This window comes from Nesoenas mayeri (genome assembly GCF_963082525.1).
Source record: "Nesoenas mayeri genome assembly, chromosome: 1".
Lineage (NCBI taxonomy): Eukaryota > Metazoa > Chordata > Aves > Columbiformes > Columbidae > Nesoenas > Nesoenas mayeri.
Window position 1 is genome coordinate 94,569,156 of NC_137541.1, and position 18,174 is coordinate 94,587,329.

Consider the following 18,174-nt stretch of genomic DNA (forward strand, 5'->3'; position numbering starts at 1 on the left):
TGGCAGTGTGCAGCCATCAGGTGTTCACCAATTTCTTGAGTACCACAGCCTCTACTGATACATACTAATTCACTGGAGTATGTATTTTAGGTCCATAAAATCATTAGGAAAACTGTGCAGGTGCAGAGTTTGGGGATTTGTGCATTCTCAAGGTTTACATGTGTCTGCTAAGATCTTTTGAAAAGTATTAAAAAAATTTACTTCTGATAGGTTGAGGCAATTGTGAGATCATACAAAATTGACAACGAATTGTGTATTATGAGGTTCTAATTGCCATTCCACTTAAAGGAAATCAATTTTGTGGCAAGTTGCTCTAATTCTTCTTGTGTGTTGCATCCTGTGAAAGTCCTATGAATATGTTGGCAGCTCGTTCTAACTAATGAAAACTGTTTCTTTAAACAATACTCAAAGAAAAAGCTAAACAGTTTCTGTTTAAATAATAAGGCATGAGCAAGGGTTTTGGAATATGGTGTGATATAGAGCTAAGTAAAATGTTTAGAATGAATGTACACATTTGTACGTTTTAAAGTTTTCATGTTTGTTTTTTAAATTTAGGAATGGGGATTTTTGTTATAGCGCTCAGATCGTGGAAGCAACACCCAGATTGTGGAAGCAAAACCAGATCCTCCGTTTTAGTAAAACTAAGTCAAACCCAAGATCTTTAAGGATTTTTTTGACGTGATAAACTTTTTTGTATGCAATAAAAAGATGGCTTTTTGTATCAAAAACATTAAAAATGTACATTTTAGCTTTTCAGATATTCAATGATTATGAAACATCTACTCTAAGTGAAATGTCAAACAAAAAACATTGTGACTTTCACATAACTCTTTCTGAGCTTATGGTGGTCTAGTTCAGGACTGAATTAAGTCCAGTGTTCTTAGAATGAACAGGTTCTGTACAAAATCTAAACAGTGATCCATGGGCTTTTTTTAGTTTCAGGGTTATAAACACAAAATAATATATACTTTTTACCACTTTTTCGTATCTACTGATGCCCGTTAGTTTTATAGAGGCACTGAATTTCTCAGGCTATGAAGAATTAATGTTCTGTGTGTAGAGGCATGGATTTTTCTGGATCTGAAACAGTATAGAAAGGAAAATAGGGTTGGGGGCTGCACACGTGGTGGACTCAGTAGAATTTATGAGCTATGGAACCCACTCTCCCTCAAGCGTCATGACAGCATGTCAAGGAAAAGCAGAAAATAGGTTCTGAGACTAGACATAGAGCTCAAATAGGAGACATAACAAATTGATTTAGAATCTTGATTATTCTAGTACTTCAGAAGACTTCACTGAAGATAATAACTGTACAGATATTTTTGCATTCTTCTTTCTGAGATCTTAGTTTTCTTCGTGTGGAATGCAGACATCCTTGTTTGCTTTTCTGGAGATAGTATAATTTTTATTTTCAGTGTTTGCTAGCAGTGATGACGGAATAACTATGAACAGTTTTCTCACCTTGGAGATGCAGCAAGCAAAATGTTTCCATGACAACTGCTCATTAACAAGAGGCCGACCTGTTGTTTTCAGTTCTGTGTGACCTAGCAGTTTCACTGGGGCTATTTCAAAGAGGTTAATTCATTAAACTACCCATCAGATTCATATTTAGAAAAAAAAATGACATGGGTGCTCATCTATATTACACTATGGTTGTTCTGGAGCGAACCTCTCCTACAGAACCACCTGAGTGTCTGTTGCAGATTGTGGCATCTTAATTATAGTTTTGCAACTTTTGGAGTTTTGACTCAATGCTTTGCTCAAAAGAATCAAGTTCAGATTCAGCCAACAAAAACATCTTGTTTGGTCTAAAAGAAGAAAAATTTTTCTAGGATTATTGTGCTTTGGTTTTGCCTTTAAAATTTTGAAATTTTCATTTTGAAATAAAAGCCATTTTGAAACAAGGAAATTCTTTTGATATGAATTTTTAAGTATTTATTTTAGAAAATGACAAAACATTTTGGCACTACAAAAGCTTCCCTGTGATTTCTCTCAGCTCTATCTGTCAAATTTCACTTGTCTTCATGAGCAGTTTTCATTGCTCTCAAAGTATGCATAATATTTCAAGTTTGCTATTTGCTAAGGACACATTCCCTTCTGGTTTTATTATTCAATACTGTAATAATATGTTTCTGTTTGCCCCTCATATTCTATTCAAAGTGTTTTACAGACTGTATTGAATATTAATTTTGCAAATGATGCTGGTTGTACTTGGAAATACTCTGGGAATTTGTAGGTACTAGAGGAGAGGGCTTCTATGTTCTGGACTTCTATAAACTTGATTTGAGTAACATAGTGGACGACAACCATGGCAGTGTGGAACTGGAAGACAGGTCTTCTCAGTTCCTTGCCTTGCAACTTTCAAACTCTGCCTGGAGATGACAGGCAGCCAGATGTCATGGCTCTCAGTTCTGGGCAGAGATTTCCCTCATCCGCCTCTGGCAAGATACTTTGCTGACATATTCCCATTAACCTGAGCTTCTAAGTGATCTTAAGTTTAATTTAATACGAGGAGCTTTGATGTGGTCTGGCACTGATGTGACACAGATTTATTAATCAGAGAGATGTCCTCAGAAAGAGAGGGGAATATGAAGTCCCACCATGCTCCTGAAAAAATGGTCATACAGCAGTAATTTGGAATGCAGCCAGGCTGTGATGATTCAAACACAAATAAAATATCGCTGAAAAATGTTCTCAATTAAAGAATTCTTTTTATGGTTTTGTTTTCTGATTGCTTGCCTTATTTCCTCAACAGGGGTTTTAGTTATATCTAAATTGAATCTCATCCATCTTTATGTCATCTATATCCTGATCTCAGGCAGGCACTTAAAGTAGCTTCCCACTCAACCATATGTGTTGAAGATGGTTTGGGGGAGAGTAACGTTCTCTGTCTTCTCAATTTCTTTCTTGGATTTTTTCTGTTTATAATCATCATTAGGACATTGATATAAAATATCTTTTCTTATATGAGCTGCTAATTTAAGAGGTTGAAGGATGGTGGGACTTTGGACTGAGAGCTAGGAAGGCATCTTTCCTCCTCTCATCATCCCTTTTCTACCCTTTTCTCTGCCTTTTGGTGTTCTACTTGTAACTATTTGAATTTCTATTTTATAGTGAAGTTGACTGATGTAAATGCTGTATTGTGAGATTTGAAAGGTATTGAAGTTCCTGATTCTGACAAACTTAGTTAGGTTCCTATGCATTATTGTGGTTAATTAAGACTAGATTCAGTGAGCAATATCCAGCCTGTTCACTCTTCGGTGATCAGTGTGATGTTGAAAAGTGTCTCTCTCCATCTTTGGCACTCTAATTCCTTTGAAAATATGGTCCTCCAGAATAAGAGTATTAAATACACTTAAATAAGTAACTATCACACCTGTATGACACAATCGGATCCTAATAAGTGCAAGAGAGTGTTATTTTAAAGCGATGCAATCTGGAATATTGTCATGATCTAGACATGCTTGTCTGCCTTTTGACCTATCCTTCCATTATTAGAGTGAGTTTTTTGACAGTACTGATTTAGTTAGTATTAACTATTAGCTAGGAATCTTCATTTGCAACTTCTGCATCAAGTGATTGCATCATTTCAGAAGATTTTATTAGCAGGCTGGAAACTATGTCTTAATTCCGACATTTCTTTAGGGTGCTCAGATCTTTCTTTCTGCAGTTTTCAAGTGTTCCTTCAGTCCATTCTGATGCTTGTACATGGACTCATGAGCATTCAGTTATTCTGGTGGAGAAAACGTTGAATTATAAACTAAGTCTTTGTCTTTTATTGTATAATAGATGTTACCATTGGCGCACGTTAGCAACAAGAAGCGAATCACACTAATTAATCCCCGGGCAGTGAACCTTGATGCCTATAAAGAGAAGCTGGAACAAGCAATTAAATCCTATGAAAGGCAAGTCTATTCATCAGAAATGTATCATGTTTGCCATCTAATTTCAGATTTTTCTTATGTAGTGGATATTTGCTCACACATGCTTTGCCTAATGCTGGTAATTCTGCACATTGACACACTTTAATCCACCGTCAACCAGTAGGAGAAATGTTTATTTTCTTCAAAAAAAATGCAGAGTGAAGAAACAGATAACAGGCAATGAGATAATAAAGAACATGTTGCTCAGGTTTTGTTTGTTCAATGATTAAAAAAACCCAACTTTTACTTTCTGGGAATAAACCTGAAAGCAATCATCCCTAGAGAGGAATTCCCCCTCAACATACAGTAGTAGCTAGACTTTTAACTTACAATTAAACTCCTAAATCCATAGACTGGCATTTAAATTAGTGGCTTGCTTTTCACTGCCAGGTTCTTAGCACCTAACTATGGATGAAAGAGTATAACTGAGGCACCTATAAGATAGTGACAATTTTAATTGATTTTTTCTTTTTTTGAGAAAGAGATGCCTTATACCTATTAATTGTCTGTAGAAGCACATCAGAAGTAAATAGAACAAGGACATTATATATCTAAGCTATTTGTTTCCTTGATCTAATTTGGTGCATTTTTTTATGTAATACAATTTTTTGACTGCTAATGTCAGTCAGCAACTTTATGAGAGCTTTGACTAGAATGGTTCTAATAAACGAGATACCTTTTCAGGCTGTATTCTAATAACATTTACAGATGTAGTTACTTTATATGATGAAAAAACCCTTGATGACAATGTTTAGTCTTTGTTTTTTGACAAATTCCACTGAGCCCTTTAAGGCTGTTTGTTTGTTTCTTTGTTTGTTTTCTGTGTAGCTCTATGATCACACCAGTTGTTTTTAAAGCATGTAATAGCTGTCTTTTTCATTCCCATTTCCTATTTCTAAAAGTTTACATCTTTTGTGGTAAAAATCAAGAATTATGGTTTGCAAATGCTGCTTGCTAAGTCTAATATTTAATGGAATTCAGTGAAGAAAAATCTGTTGTTTTGTGTGTTCTGTCACTGAGACAATACTATTATTATCAAGCTGATAAGGAACTCATAGTAATCTGGATTTCTCACTCATTTTGGCAGAAGGTTTGAGTGGTATATTTTTGATGGTGACTTCCCAAAAAACATTCAAGTTTTTCATTGCTGTGCCATACCATTGAATATTTTACATGTATTGACTTAAATTTTGAGGGAAATAAAAGTGTTTTCTGTTTAAACTCTGATGATCTTCTGCTGACAGCATTTTCACAGTTTCCCTAAAACTTTGATGACTGGAAGTATGGCTTACTTATGTTTATCCTTAGAGGTCAATGAATCAGTGTATTTACAATAGTAGGATTGAGTTCCCTACTTTTGTGAAAAAGATGTATAGAAGAGAGATCTGCCTGGAGATCCTTATAATTGACAATATAAAAGAAAATTTCTCATTGCTTTTCCTTTACATGTGAAACAGCAACTCAGTCAAATTTATTTTGCTGTAAATGCCACAGTACTTCTACAGTAACTGAATTTGCAAAAGTTGCAGTTTCGCTTCACAAATAGTGATCGGTCACAAATTTATTCTGACTTCTTTAGATGGACAATATGTGAGGGCATGCAGGTTTCAAGCACAGAAACAAGCATGACAATATCTTTCCCATACATACACTGACCTTAGCATTAGATGAAGAGGGTGCAAAGTGGTGAGGGCAGAAATTTGGTACTCTGACAAAGAGAATATTCAGTGTTGAAGGAGAAAAATGCTGGAAGACTCAAAATGTCTATAGCCAGAGTCTTTTACAAATGAGTTAGTTATGAGTGTGCACATTTAGAAGTATGAAATAGGCAGTGGAGCATGCTGAGACTGCAGATTGTGAATGAACTAAGTAATTTGCATTGCAAAAATGCTTGAGTTTGGTTTCTAGTAGATAAAATGAATCAATAAGAAATTCATATTAAAAATCTGATGTTAATGAGCTTTTTTTTTTTTTTTTTGCACATGCATCAGTAAATCTAGCAAGTCTAATGGTTAACATCTGAATTTTTCCTTACAATGAATTTGTTCTTGTATTTCCAAAGGAAGTTTGAAAGTTTTTGTGTAATTATGGCAGTTAGGATCATCAGTAGAGTTTTATTTCTATAGTAAGAAATTAAGTAATTGAGTGATGGCTTAATTGTTTGAGAAGTTAATAAACAGAAGAAAACTGCAAGCTAGATGACCTAGTAAGAATTTATAATCTATGTCTTAAAAACAAAAGCAGAAAGTTTAGTGGTGCTTTTAAAAGATCTCAGAACTGCATTGCTTTGGGATAAAGACTTCTGTTTTCCTGTTGGTAGTTTTTCTTCATAGCCAGAGTTTAATGAAGTAGAAACCTAAATTGCAAAACTGAAGGGTTACCTTAGCAGGTATCCTTCAGGATACAGTTTTCTACAACTGTTTAATTGGAAGAACTGTGCTTAGCTTAACTGGCATTTAATCAGTTTTGTTGTTTGATTTGACTTGCTGGTGCTGAAGAGAACCATCCGTAGAAATGCCTGGTTGCCATTAATTCTTCTATGACCCTGAAATAGTCAGGTTGCTACTTGATGGAGGATGCTGTTTTCCCATTTTCTCTTGCAGTTGATAATTTCATAGATGAATGATGACGATACAGTTTGATGACACAGTGCTCTTGGAATACAAATCAGTGCAGATATGTTAAGAAAGTGTGTTTATTTGGTGGTTATGAGATGGGCAAATGCACAAGGAACTGCATTCCCTCAAAAACTGCTTTGCTTTCTTTAATAGGCGCCTAAACCTGGTCATTTGGAGAGCCCTATCTCAGCAGGAAAGAGACAAGTAAGCTATCACCTTTTGGTTTTCTAACTTACCTCTGAAAGGCTGGTCATAAATACTTGATACTTTTTAATCAATATTTCTGTAATCAACTGATTTTAAGTATCTCATAACTATACCTTACTTTCAAAAATGTATATGTGATATGGAGCAATATTAAATTCTGGACTTCCTCTTGCAGTGCTGTTTATCTTTAAAGGAAAGGACTTGTGTTCCATTTGAATGGTGCTGGTCTATTCTTAATCAGTGTTAAATGGCAGGGCCTTGGAAGGGCAGCATGTCATTCATTGCCTTTGGCATTAAGGTAAATCTTCTCTCCTCTGGTAAAGAGCACTTCAGTGGCTGGTTTGTAAATGTATAATAAGCACCTTTACAGCATGTACTGTGACTGTAAGTCATACTGGAAGTTTGTACTACTGGAAATATTTCTGTATGTTGATTTAGAAAGCTGGCAACTGTATAAACAAGGCTGACATCAGTGAAGTTAGCATCTGTTTATTTCAGAGGATAAAGTGAAGATCAATTAGTGAAAACTGACTTGCTGTGAAATATTCTGGGCAGGAAAGTGGGAATGAAAAGTAGAATGCTTTCAAGAAGACTTAATCTAATGAGCAAAAAATACACAGTTCTATCATCAAAAAGGAGAACCAAAACCCCATTCTGTTGCAGAGGAAGCGAAGGCTGTTAAACAAAAGAACAGTATTAATTAAAAACAGGAAATAGATATCTGTTGGTAGACAATGAGTTGTGGAGTATAGAAAGTTGACTAGGTGGTATGCAAAATATTTTATTGTTGGTATTATATGACCAATTATCTAATGAAGGAAAAAAATGTCCTACTAATTGTACAGTCTATTGCTAGAGTAGGATATTAAAATTTTTAATATTGGTGCAATATTTCTTTTCTAAATTTACGATTCAAATTATCACATTCATGTATTATAAAAGGATGAAAACACAGTTTCAAAATCATTAATAATCTGAAGGGAGAGGGTAACGAAGTCTACTAACTTGGTCACAGGAATCCTGCAAGAATTGGCTGAGTTGCTCTCTGGTTCACTAGTGTGTATTAAAAGACTATCTCAGATACTAGGGAAATTCAGATTTACTAGAGAAGTGGTAATATTGTGCTTGTGGTTAAAATGGTTGAGAGATCCAACTCAGGAGATAAGTTAACTTGATATTGAGTATAGATGAATAACTGACTCAGAGAACAAAATCTAGCTAAATAACTATTCCAGCCAGTATAATTTCAGTACAAAGTGGTTCCTAGAGGAGAAGGAAGATGAGCAATGACAAAGAGTGGGGCGATGTGGTAGGCATCACCATGGTTGTATGTGTTAATAAGACAGGCACTTAAATACTCTCTCCGGGTACAGGTTTCCTGTTTTTTAAGTGCTGGCGAAGCTGTAGAGCAAGTAGAGATGTAAAGAATTCTACCTCTCCTGGATTTTGGGGTTTTTAGTTTGGTTTTATTGACAAGATGACTGTATCTGATTCACCTTTCTGTGTATAGGTACCTTCCGTGTGTAGGATCAAAATGGCTTTTTAGTCCAGAGGACACTGACATAACCTGAACCATGGATGGAAACAAACTTCTGATCATTGAGTGAAAACTGAGCAGTGCAGGAATGTCAGAGGCAAAAACAGCAGGAGATTTTATCTTTTTTTATGTGATCAGTCAAGACTGATGTGGCAAATCAGGACTTAATAGGCATCTAGATGCCTTACAACTTCACCCTAGCTGCAGCCCCACAGGGCCAGGGATTTCCATAATTTCTCAGTCATATCTGCAAGTCATATATTCTAGAACATCTCAAATGGCACCAGACATCTATGCCAAGCCACTTGAATTGCTCTGTAGGTGTTTTTCTACAAGATGTCATTAAGCCAGCTGTGATTGTTTGACTAAACACAATGGTAGCTGGATGAAACACAAGAACTTATGGTATACAAAAGATAAATTGGATTAATCAGATGTTTTATTTTGCCTTTGAGCTTTGTGATTTTATTTGTAAAGTAATACCAAAATTAAAATTTTTCCTACTTGTGTTTTTTTTTTTTTTTTTTTTTAAGATTTAAGGAGGATGGGCCAGTCCAATATATGCAGCATAAAGAAGCTTTGCTGGAGGCTTTAGAGAATTTGGGATGGCCAGTGTCCTATGAAGATGTAATATTGTTAGAAGATGAGATACGGGCAGCATTAACATATATACAACAAGCCTCTGATCTTCAGGAAGCTGTCAAAAAGGAAACTGAGAAAAGCTCGGAATCACACGTAAGCAACAATAAAAAGGTAATAAATATTTGAGATATTCCTCTTCAGTATTTGCTTCTGGAATAATTTTGTTCTGTGGTAATAGCTGATAAATTAGGTGTCTAGCATGAGCATGATTTTATTATAAAAATGGGTAGGGGATAGAAGGTAGTTAAAGAGAGAGCAAGCTTTCAATGACTTCTTGACGTGCTGGGGAGGCTGAAGTTCTGGAGCTGAGAGAGCCACAGAAATTGAGCCTCTTAGAAACAAATCTGGGCAAAGTATCTTTACCTCCTCTGCAATGACAGCAGAGATACATACGAAAAAAAGAGAAAAAAGAGATATATAAGCAACAATTATAAGACAAGATTTGTGTTTGGGTTAATATTGATAACCAGGACTAGAAGGTCTTGTAATGTTGAAGTAATTAACTGTAATCTTCCGTGGTGTCTTTCTTCTAAGAGAAAAGATTAAGAGAAGGGGTGGTATTCAGCTCCGTATTTGAACAATGAAATTTATCTGTTCATAAATGGCAGGCATATGAGAACTGGTGGCTAATCTCACAGTACTGTGAGCAGAGCCCTAGATGACAGTCAGTGATGTCTGGAAAGTTGTTTAGATCATTCTAAAGGCTTCACCTGGTATTGGTGAGCTAGAGTGCTCTCTCCAGTCCATTAATATACTAGTGGAAAGTAGTCTAGCTACTCAAACCGTGATTGAAGTTTGAGATTTTTGGTTGAGAGAGATATATATGTCCCTAAGATGAACCTCATATTTTACCTGGAATGCTGTCAGAAATTTAATGAAATGCCTATGGAAATACATGAACCAAGAAGTATGAAAATAAGACTAGAAAGTTATTTTAGACTGCCCTACTGGAAGAGAGAATACACTTTTTCATTTTAGCTTTTCTTGTGGTGTGTATGTTCAGAAAACATGTCTTAGATTAGAATGTTTTATTCTCCTATTATCATTTTTATAATTTCAGAACATTCTTGAAAATGAATTTATTCTACCTTAATAGGATTATCTTCAAGTTATGAATATGAATTCTCAGGGAAATGAAGAACACACTCACAAGTTTTAAAAAGCAATTTAACCTTGAAAATGAAATGAAAATATTTCTGTATACACTGTTTAAAATTCGAAGTACTTACCTCTGAAAAAAAACAAACCGAAGATTTATTTGTTTTCAAGTTGTTTCACCTAATAGGTTAATCAAAGAGTACTTCACTGGGAATTTTGCTGCCTCTGCAGAACTGCTGTCTAGGTGCAGTTATACATAATAGTATGAAAATAAACTCTCTAGAAAATCAATAAGAAAGAAAATCTCTCAGACTTTTAAGTTTGAATAGAAGATAATTAACAACAAATAGAGAATTCATCATAAAGCTCATATATTAATATATTCCTTCTCTTTTTTTTCATCGTTTTATATCACCAAGTGAGAGAAGCAACTCTGACTGAACTTGAAGGTGTGCTTGGCCTAGTTGCAGTGAATGCTGAGGAAAGTCCTGTGCTTTGTATCATGTAGGAAACATAACAAAACGATTATAATAGTTCTATTTTTGCCCTGACATATGCATGTATACATATACAAACACCAGTTTGGAGAGCTGAGCTAAGTGAAACTCAAATAAGCAGAGTACAAGCCTACTCTGTGAATTCTCAGCAACGAATGGAAATGTGCAATTGGAATTTACAATTGTAAATTATGCCAAGTATCCGTATACTCTACCTAGCAGGTCATGCCTAGAAATGTGTCAGTATTCTTGAAAAAGGCAGTATTTTGTTTTATTTGACATCCTTTAACTGAGATACACCTCTTTTTTCATCAAGATCAACAATAGTTTTCATGATGAGCAATATGATTTTACATACCATGACATAAGATATTAAAAATATTTGTGTTGAATAGAATACAATATGATAACGCAGGCCATGTATGAAAATTGTTATTATGGGCAGGATCACATGCATTTTTCTGTAATCTTGGAGAACATGCTCCACTAATAATGTACATTTGAAAACATTTTAATGTCTTCAAAAAACATATGATCTTGAATCATTTTGCATTAAACTGAAAATAATACATTGCTCATACAGCTATTTTGATTATTGATTTACCTCTGCCATATAATGTCCCAATATGAGAGCAGCAGAAACTTGTTCATGTTTCATTTGTTGACTGCAATTTTACTGTTGCCTTGAAACAACCAATGTGTGCTCTCAGACTTGATGTGATTAACATTGTGCAATCACTTATCCTGAGTTACCCTGCTTTAGGAGCCTAATCAGAGCACCATCCTTGATAATTGCTAATCTGCAACTGAAAGGCTTTAAGAGTGAGAGGCAGAAATGCAGATGTAATTAGAGTTCTGTTTATGTGGTGGAAAGAATAGTGAAAAAACTCAGAAAAAATCTGAGTAGCTTTTTAGAAATGCTGCCGGAGGTTTTTCCAATTGTGATTTCTGTCTACAAAATGGGAATAAAAAATTAAACTGCTAGTTGAAATACATTACAGCAAGAAAATAGCTGATATAGCACTGAATGAAAATTGTCATTGTGAAATGGTAGAAAAATCACAATTATCCTGGAGGTCTACTCAACAAAGCAGACTTCTAAATTTCCTGCTATTTTTTTTACTAAACTCAAAATAACCCCCCTTAGTTTTTAGCTTTTAAGGGCTCCTAATTACCTTCACAACTTCTTAAAAGAATTAGTAATCCTTTTTGGATGTCCTTGCTACTGGAGCTTTCTGTTTAAGCCTACAACTGAATTAATAGTCTGGTTATCCTCCCTCTGTGCTCTGACCTTTGGGAGTTGTGTTGAGGCTGCTGTGTTTGCACATACCTGTGAAAGGTGGGGTACACCAGAGCCTTTTTGGAGGAGGATGAAGTAGAAATCCATCTGCACAGGGCCGTAAGATGTCTGAAGATCTCTAGTGATGCAAGAAGTAAATGCTTTGGGAAATGGGCAAACGCATTTAGTTACTATCAGGCAAAATATAAACCACTGAACACTGATGATGGGAGGGCTAATTATAGGTGGTATTTTGCTCAGTTTACTCAGATCTTTTTGCTGTACAGACTAAAGCACTGGTTGACAAAAATATTCCTCTTCAGGCTGGCACTCAGCTTTCATCTAAAGATAGTAAAAGGTATCATTTACTTTATTTTTTTTTCCTAATAAGTAACTGCTTTGACTTAAAATACTGTATCTGTTTTCTATTTTGGACTTGTCAGGCATAACAGTCAACCATCATTTCTTATTATGTATTTGTTTGTTTGTTTGTTTTCTCACTGAATTATAAAGCTGTTTACAATGTGATGTCACTTAGTAAAAGGACTTGTTCATGGTTTCCTACCGAATTCTTATTAGATTGGCTCAGGCCTACTAAGGTTGTAAGGTTACTATTCTCCTACTGTGACAGCTTCCAGTAAAGTTTGGTGCATTCTGTTAATGGCCATGACATCTTCATGTAAAGTATTTCTTTCCCTAAGGGTCACAATCTGGCCTTTGAGAGTGACAGAGAAGATTTAATCTCATACTAAGTATTTCTGTTTCTGTATATGAATAGATTTCAGATTCTGCAGAGAAATGAAGCTGCATTGTTTGCTAAGGATTGACTCTTTAAGAATACATTTTTAGAAGTCCTGTGTTTCCTCTAGGATGAGCTTGAATGTTCAGGGCTTACACTTGTTTGTGATACTGTTGAATGGTCACCATGTAATAAAAATAACTTAAATGGTTAATAAGCATAATGTGTGTTGTAAAGCATGATTATGTGGGTGGAAAGGGACCTCTAGTGGCTCATTGAATCTGTTCTTTCCCAAAAATGTATTCATATATGCAATTAATTTAACTACTCATAATGAAATATTTATAGTTGAGACTTGATTCTTTACAGGAATGGAAATTCTAAATCTCCCTTGGTAGTTTCATCTATTTCCTGGTGTCCTAATTCTTACACTCCTCATTCTTCCTCACTGTTTAAGGATCACTAATTGCTGTCTGGTGATACCTTTTTTGCATTCATATATTTCCTAAACAGCTTGGCATCCCTGTCTTTGTTCTTCGGTGTCTTTAGGGAGGCAAGGCAAAACAAGCATCCAAAATAGCACAACAACAACAAAAAGTTATAACTACCTGGAAATGTTTGGTCAAAATTTCCATTGTCGTCAGTGAAGTAACCAGGTGGAGAGTGTGTAGCTACAAAAAGATCAACTCTTTCATAAAACTGAACTGTGGTCTACACAGAATGGTCTTGTTGCCACTGACAGCCTGGGAAATGCAGTGGCTGCTCAGCTCTGGAGGTGTCAGGATTGTGAAAAGCCAGTTAGAGCAGAGACACATGGAGATCCGTGGATAGTCTTCCTATCAATTCTCACTTATAGTAGGAAAGTTCTCCTCACTACAAGAAAGACATTGAGGTGCTGGAGAGAGTTCAGAGAAGGGCAACAAAGCTGGTGAGGGGTCTGGAGCACAAGTCTGATGAGGAGCGGCTGAGGAACTGGGGCTGTTCAGCCTGGAGAAAAGGAGGCCGAGGGGAGACCTTATTGCTGTCTACAACTACCTGAAAGGAGGTTGTAGCATGGAGGGGGTTGGTCTCTTCTCCCAAGTAACAAGTGATAGGTTGAGAGGAAATGGCCTCAAGTTGCACCACGAGAGGTTTACATTGGATTTTAGGAAAAACTTCTTCACAGAAGGGGCTGTCAGGCATTGCAACAGGCTGCCCAGGGAAGTGTTTGAGTCACCATCCCTGGAGGGGTTTAAAAGATGTGTAGATGAGGTTCTTAGGGACATGGTTTAGTGCCAGTGTTAGGTTAATGGTTGGAGTCAGTGATCTTGGGGGTCTCTTCCAACCAAAATGATTCTGTGATTCTATGAAAGTGCAAAACCTAATCTCTTTGAAAGACAATTTTAAAATGCAGCAGGTATTGGTAGGGGTAAGCAAAGTCTCCCTCACCTCATGTTGTTTAATGCACTGCCTTCAACAGAATCAGAGCTACACAAGGGGGAAATCCCTGATGATCAAAGAGGGCTCTTTTGTAATAAAAGTACTGAAGAACAATAGTCCAGAAATGGATGCTATCATAGTGTCTGAGTCAATCGCACTGAACATCTAAAGGCTGTCTGAGAGGAAGGAGAGACAGATTTGAATTTAGAGCATATTTCTGAGCCACCTGACCTCTGCAGGGCTCAGCATCATCATTGTGGCTGCCTGTTCAGTCTTTAGTACTTGGATTATTGGGGAATGCTGAAACTTACCCAAGTTATTGGTCAAGCATTACGAATTAGTTGATAATAAATATTCAGCAGCAGCTGTCCCTTTGGAGCCTGAGGAATTAAGTAAAGAGTTTACCCAAATACCTTTTTATGTCTGTGGATCTCTAAGTCTTTGCACTCAAATCAGCCTTTGTTAGGTTGTACTTCAAGCAGTCAGTTAAGCGCTGTGAAGAGCCTCTGGTTTAGACTGAGTTTGAACAACAGAGCTGTTGATATAATTTATATTCTATAGAGGTAAAGAATAAACTAGAAAAATTCCACATATCTCCCATTTAAAATATCTTTTTTTTTTTTTTCCTTTTTGTTTGTGTGTATTTTGCTTATTTTTAGGACTTTTTTTTAAGGGTTGTTTGTGGTTTTTGTGTGGGAGTTGGTTGGAAAAAACAGTTTGTGATAGTTATAGTGAAACTGAGAACAAATAATTTAGTCAAAATTGTTCCCATCTTTTCCATCATTATTGACTCTTAGGGAAAATTGAGTATAAAAATCAAATATATTTTTAGGAAGAAAATGTCATGAGACAAGGAAGCAGGTCATACACACCCTAGCAAGCAGGGATTTTTAGGAGTCTGAGTTATGATTGTTTTTGAGAATAGCTTGTAGATCTGTGGAAAAGTTTGAGATGTCAGATTGTGTGTTTTTATGACTCAAAGGAATTGTGTAAGAGATGGATGCTTGCAAATTGTTTAGGAGACAGGTTAATAAATATGTATTTTAAAAATTTATGGGGAAAATGATTTATTTAACTTTGCTTATAGTTTATATTTAGAAACATTATTGTGAGCATTATGGAGAAAATAATTGACTTTTTCAAGAATTAATTTGCTGTTGCAGTAAATATAAAATATAGTGTTGTTCTTGAGGATTATTAAAATGTAATTATAAAAACACTGGGATTATGGACTTTTCAGTATTAGAAATAAAATGTTTTTATACTATCAGTTTTCTTAATTGTCTCAGGAAAGCAAAATGTAAAGTGTTCTTTCACTTTCTGACATATCCATATAATACCCTGATCCTCTCAAAGCTTTCTGTAAGAGAGACACCCTGAACGGGAAGAAATTCTTTCTACTAGAAAAAAAGAGATTCAGGAACTTGATCTACTTCAAAGGCGAATAACACTGAGACTCCATAAAATGTTAATGTGAGAGAGAAAAGGCTTTAAGGTAAAAGGATCTGTTGACTGTAAAGTCATATACACAGAAGCTCAGAAAGCCCAACAGTATATTTTTATGTAGAGCCACATGTGGTTTGTGAACTCTTTGCCTGTTTTCACATACTGTGTTTCCCATAGCCCCCTGCTTCAGTTGTTGCGAGAGATCCATCGTGCTTTTTGCATTCATAGAATCATAGACTCACAGAATCATTTTGGTTGGAAGAGACCCTTAAGATGATAGAGTTCAACCATTAACCTAATACTGACACTAAACCGTGTCCCTAAGAACCTCATCTATGTGTCTTTTAAACACCTCCATTGATGGTGACTCATCCACTTTCCTGGCAGCCTGTTCCTCATTCAGTTACCAATCGCAGTCACCGATTTCAACTAGGAGTTGAGTCAGTCCACAGCCAGCCAGTCCCACTCCTATTTCTAGTCTCACAACCTGGTGCATGGTCCCCCACCTACAATTCACCAGCCAGCTCCAGAGCTCTTGTGAGGAGCTGTAGTTACAGCATTGCAGGAGCTGTAGTCTGTGAAGCTGCCCCGCAAAGAAGAGAATTAGTGTATGAAGAACCCAAACTAGCAGAGTGGAATGATGGATAGTGGCAGCTCTGGCAAATGTGGTATAATATTTTGCTAAGCTGGAATGTTTTAAAGCTGCTCAAAATGTTAATTTTGAATTTATTCTTGGTAAATAATTTTTTTTTCCAGACACTGCAGGAATTTTTAAAAAACTTTTTGATTCTATATTTGAATTTTTAATCAGTCATTCCATACAGTGAGGTATAATGAATGAAAACAACATTATTGTGAAGACTCACCTGTCTGGACAGAATGAATTTGTATAGCACTTTTACTTATTCTGCAAAATCAGTTCATTTTTGTATATGAATTGTACAACTTTGTAGAATTTTTTTCTAGCAAAATGGCAGCAAGAACCATAATTCATCAAGGTAAATTTTCTCCTGAACACTAGGTATTGTTATGACCATGTAAAAGAGGATTTTATAGTGAAAGCTGTTAGGTTATGTTGTCCATGAGTACTGCCTGTAACATCACTTTCTCTATTTATAACTATTTTTAATGCTTAAAATAATTCCAGTTCAATGTGAACTATCTGTAGATGTCATAACATTACATTGCCTACATTTTTTATTAATTCCAAAGGCTAGATTGAGGCTGACTGGCTTAGCTGTTGTGGAAAGAATAATTCTATTGAATTACAGAGACTTGGAGAAGAGACTGTGAAGTCAAAATCTAAAAGAGGACAAAAAGTATTTGTGACTCACAAAAGCCAAAAGGTCATTGCAAGGTCAGATGTCACAGGATTTTATTATCCAGGTATATGTTTTTGTCCACATTTTAAATATTTTTTAGCATTTCTTAATACTGATAAAATGTTAGTTTTGGAAATGATAAGCTACTTCTGTCTTAATCAGATTTAATATTACATATGCATATTATTGAAAAAGTAATAAATATCTTGTGTGTGCCCATATATACACTTATAAAAAGACATACATTTTGTCAAGTTAGAAAGCAATGATACATTTATGTAAGAGGAGTATGGAAGGAAATCCTTTTAAGTAACTGAGTATCCAAGAGTATGAACCTTTCCCTCTTTGATGTCTCCTTCGCGTGTTTCTGTTGAGCATTTGGCAAAAGCCGAGCTTGTGTGTGTGTGTGTGTGTGTGTGTGTGTGTGTTTTCAAAGAATTCACTAAATCATTCTGCTTCTTTGTTGATTTTTGAGCCAGAATGATTAGTAGGTACAATTGTGTTCTGTTGTTTCATTAAAAAAAAAAAAAAGAAGCATTTGTGAATATGTGTTTTTATTTTTGTGTTACCTTGACTTTTTTTTTTTTTTTTTCAATTTACATATTTTTAACTGTGGTAATAGTTTTTTTTGTCAGCAATCATCCACCTGATCAGCTTACAAATCTCAGATCTGGACTTGAAAATTATTCTTTGTTTTATTTTTACGGCATTATTAAGAATGGTTAGTACGACTGTGGTTTTTTAGATACAGATTTCTCTATTGCCCTAGCACAGCTTACTCTAGCTAAATGAAAATGAGGAATGTATAATATAGACATGTTTGACCTCAGTGATGTGTGACAGCCTATAGGATTAAAACCAAAGAATCCACAAAGGGCATTAAAAAATCATTTGAATATTTTATTATGTTGTTTTTTAGGAACGGTGATAAAGAATATCAGTTCTACTTGTGCACTTGTTGACTTCAGCAATGGGGAAGCCTGGATTGTACCTGTGAAGTTCGCTATACCTGTGGGAGGTGCTGTGCCATGCCCCCGTCTGCAGGTGAAAAGTTGTATTTTTTAATGACAGCAAATATGCATTTTTAACTTTGTTCATTTGGTCACACATAGAATAATGGATAGCTTTTAAAAAACTCTTTTAAATACATCTATTTATTTTAAAGAAGAGTTCTTAGTGCTAGTAATATCATACTGTTTTCAACATGCTATTACTTATTTGTTTGAAACTTGTTTTTGTCGTAATCCTATTCCTTTGTTTATTAGGATTCTGTATTATCTTCTTTATAAAACATCATTATTTGCCCACCTATAGAAGAAAGGTGAGCTATTTACCAGCAGACTGATTGTTTCCGAGCACACAGATTACGAATCAAGGAAAACCTTTTATACACAACGTGATGTACAGCAGGTCATAACCATTTGTTTTTCACAGCATATATTAAACC

At 35.5% G+C, this 18,174-nt stretch overlaps 1 protein-coding gene across 1 annotated transcript in view; it reads left to right on the forward strand.

Annotated features, from left to right (window-relative positions):
• The window catches only part of VWA3B (von Willebrand factor A domain containing 3B), a gene marked incomplete at both ends in the record, with an annotated part of 62,718 nt that overhangs the window by 38,377 nt on the left and 6,167 nt on the right, over nucleotides 1-18,174 (forward strand). Inside the window, 5 exons of the mRNA XM_080351341.1 lie at nucleotides 3,790-3,905; nucleotides 6,695-6,745; nucleotides 8,819-9,038; nucleotides 16,677-16,791; nucleotides 17,647-17,771. Of these exons, the coding sequence (XP_080207467.1) occupies nucleotides 3,790-3,905; nucleotides 6,695-6,745; nucleotides 8,819-9,038; nucleotides 16,677-16,791; nucleotides 17,647-17,771 (627 nt within the window). The remainder of the gene's footprint in view (nucleotides 1-3,789; nucleotides 3,906-6,694; nucleotides 6,746-8,818; nucleotides 9,039-16,676; nucleotides 16,792-17,646; nucleotides 17,772-18,174) is intronic.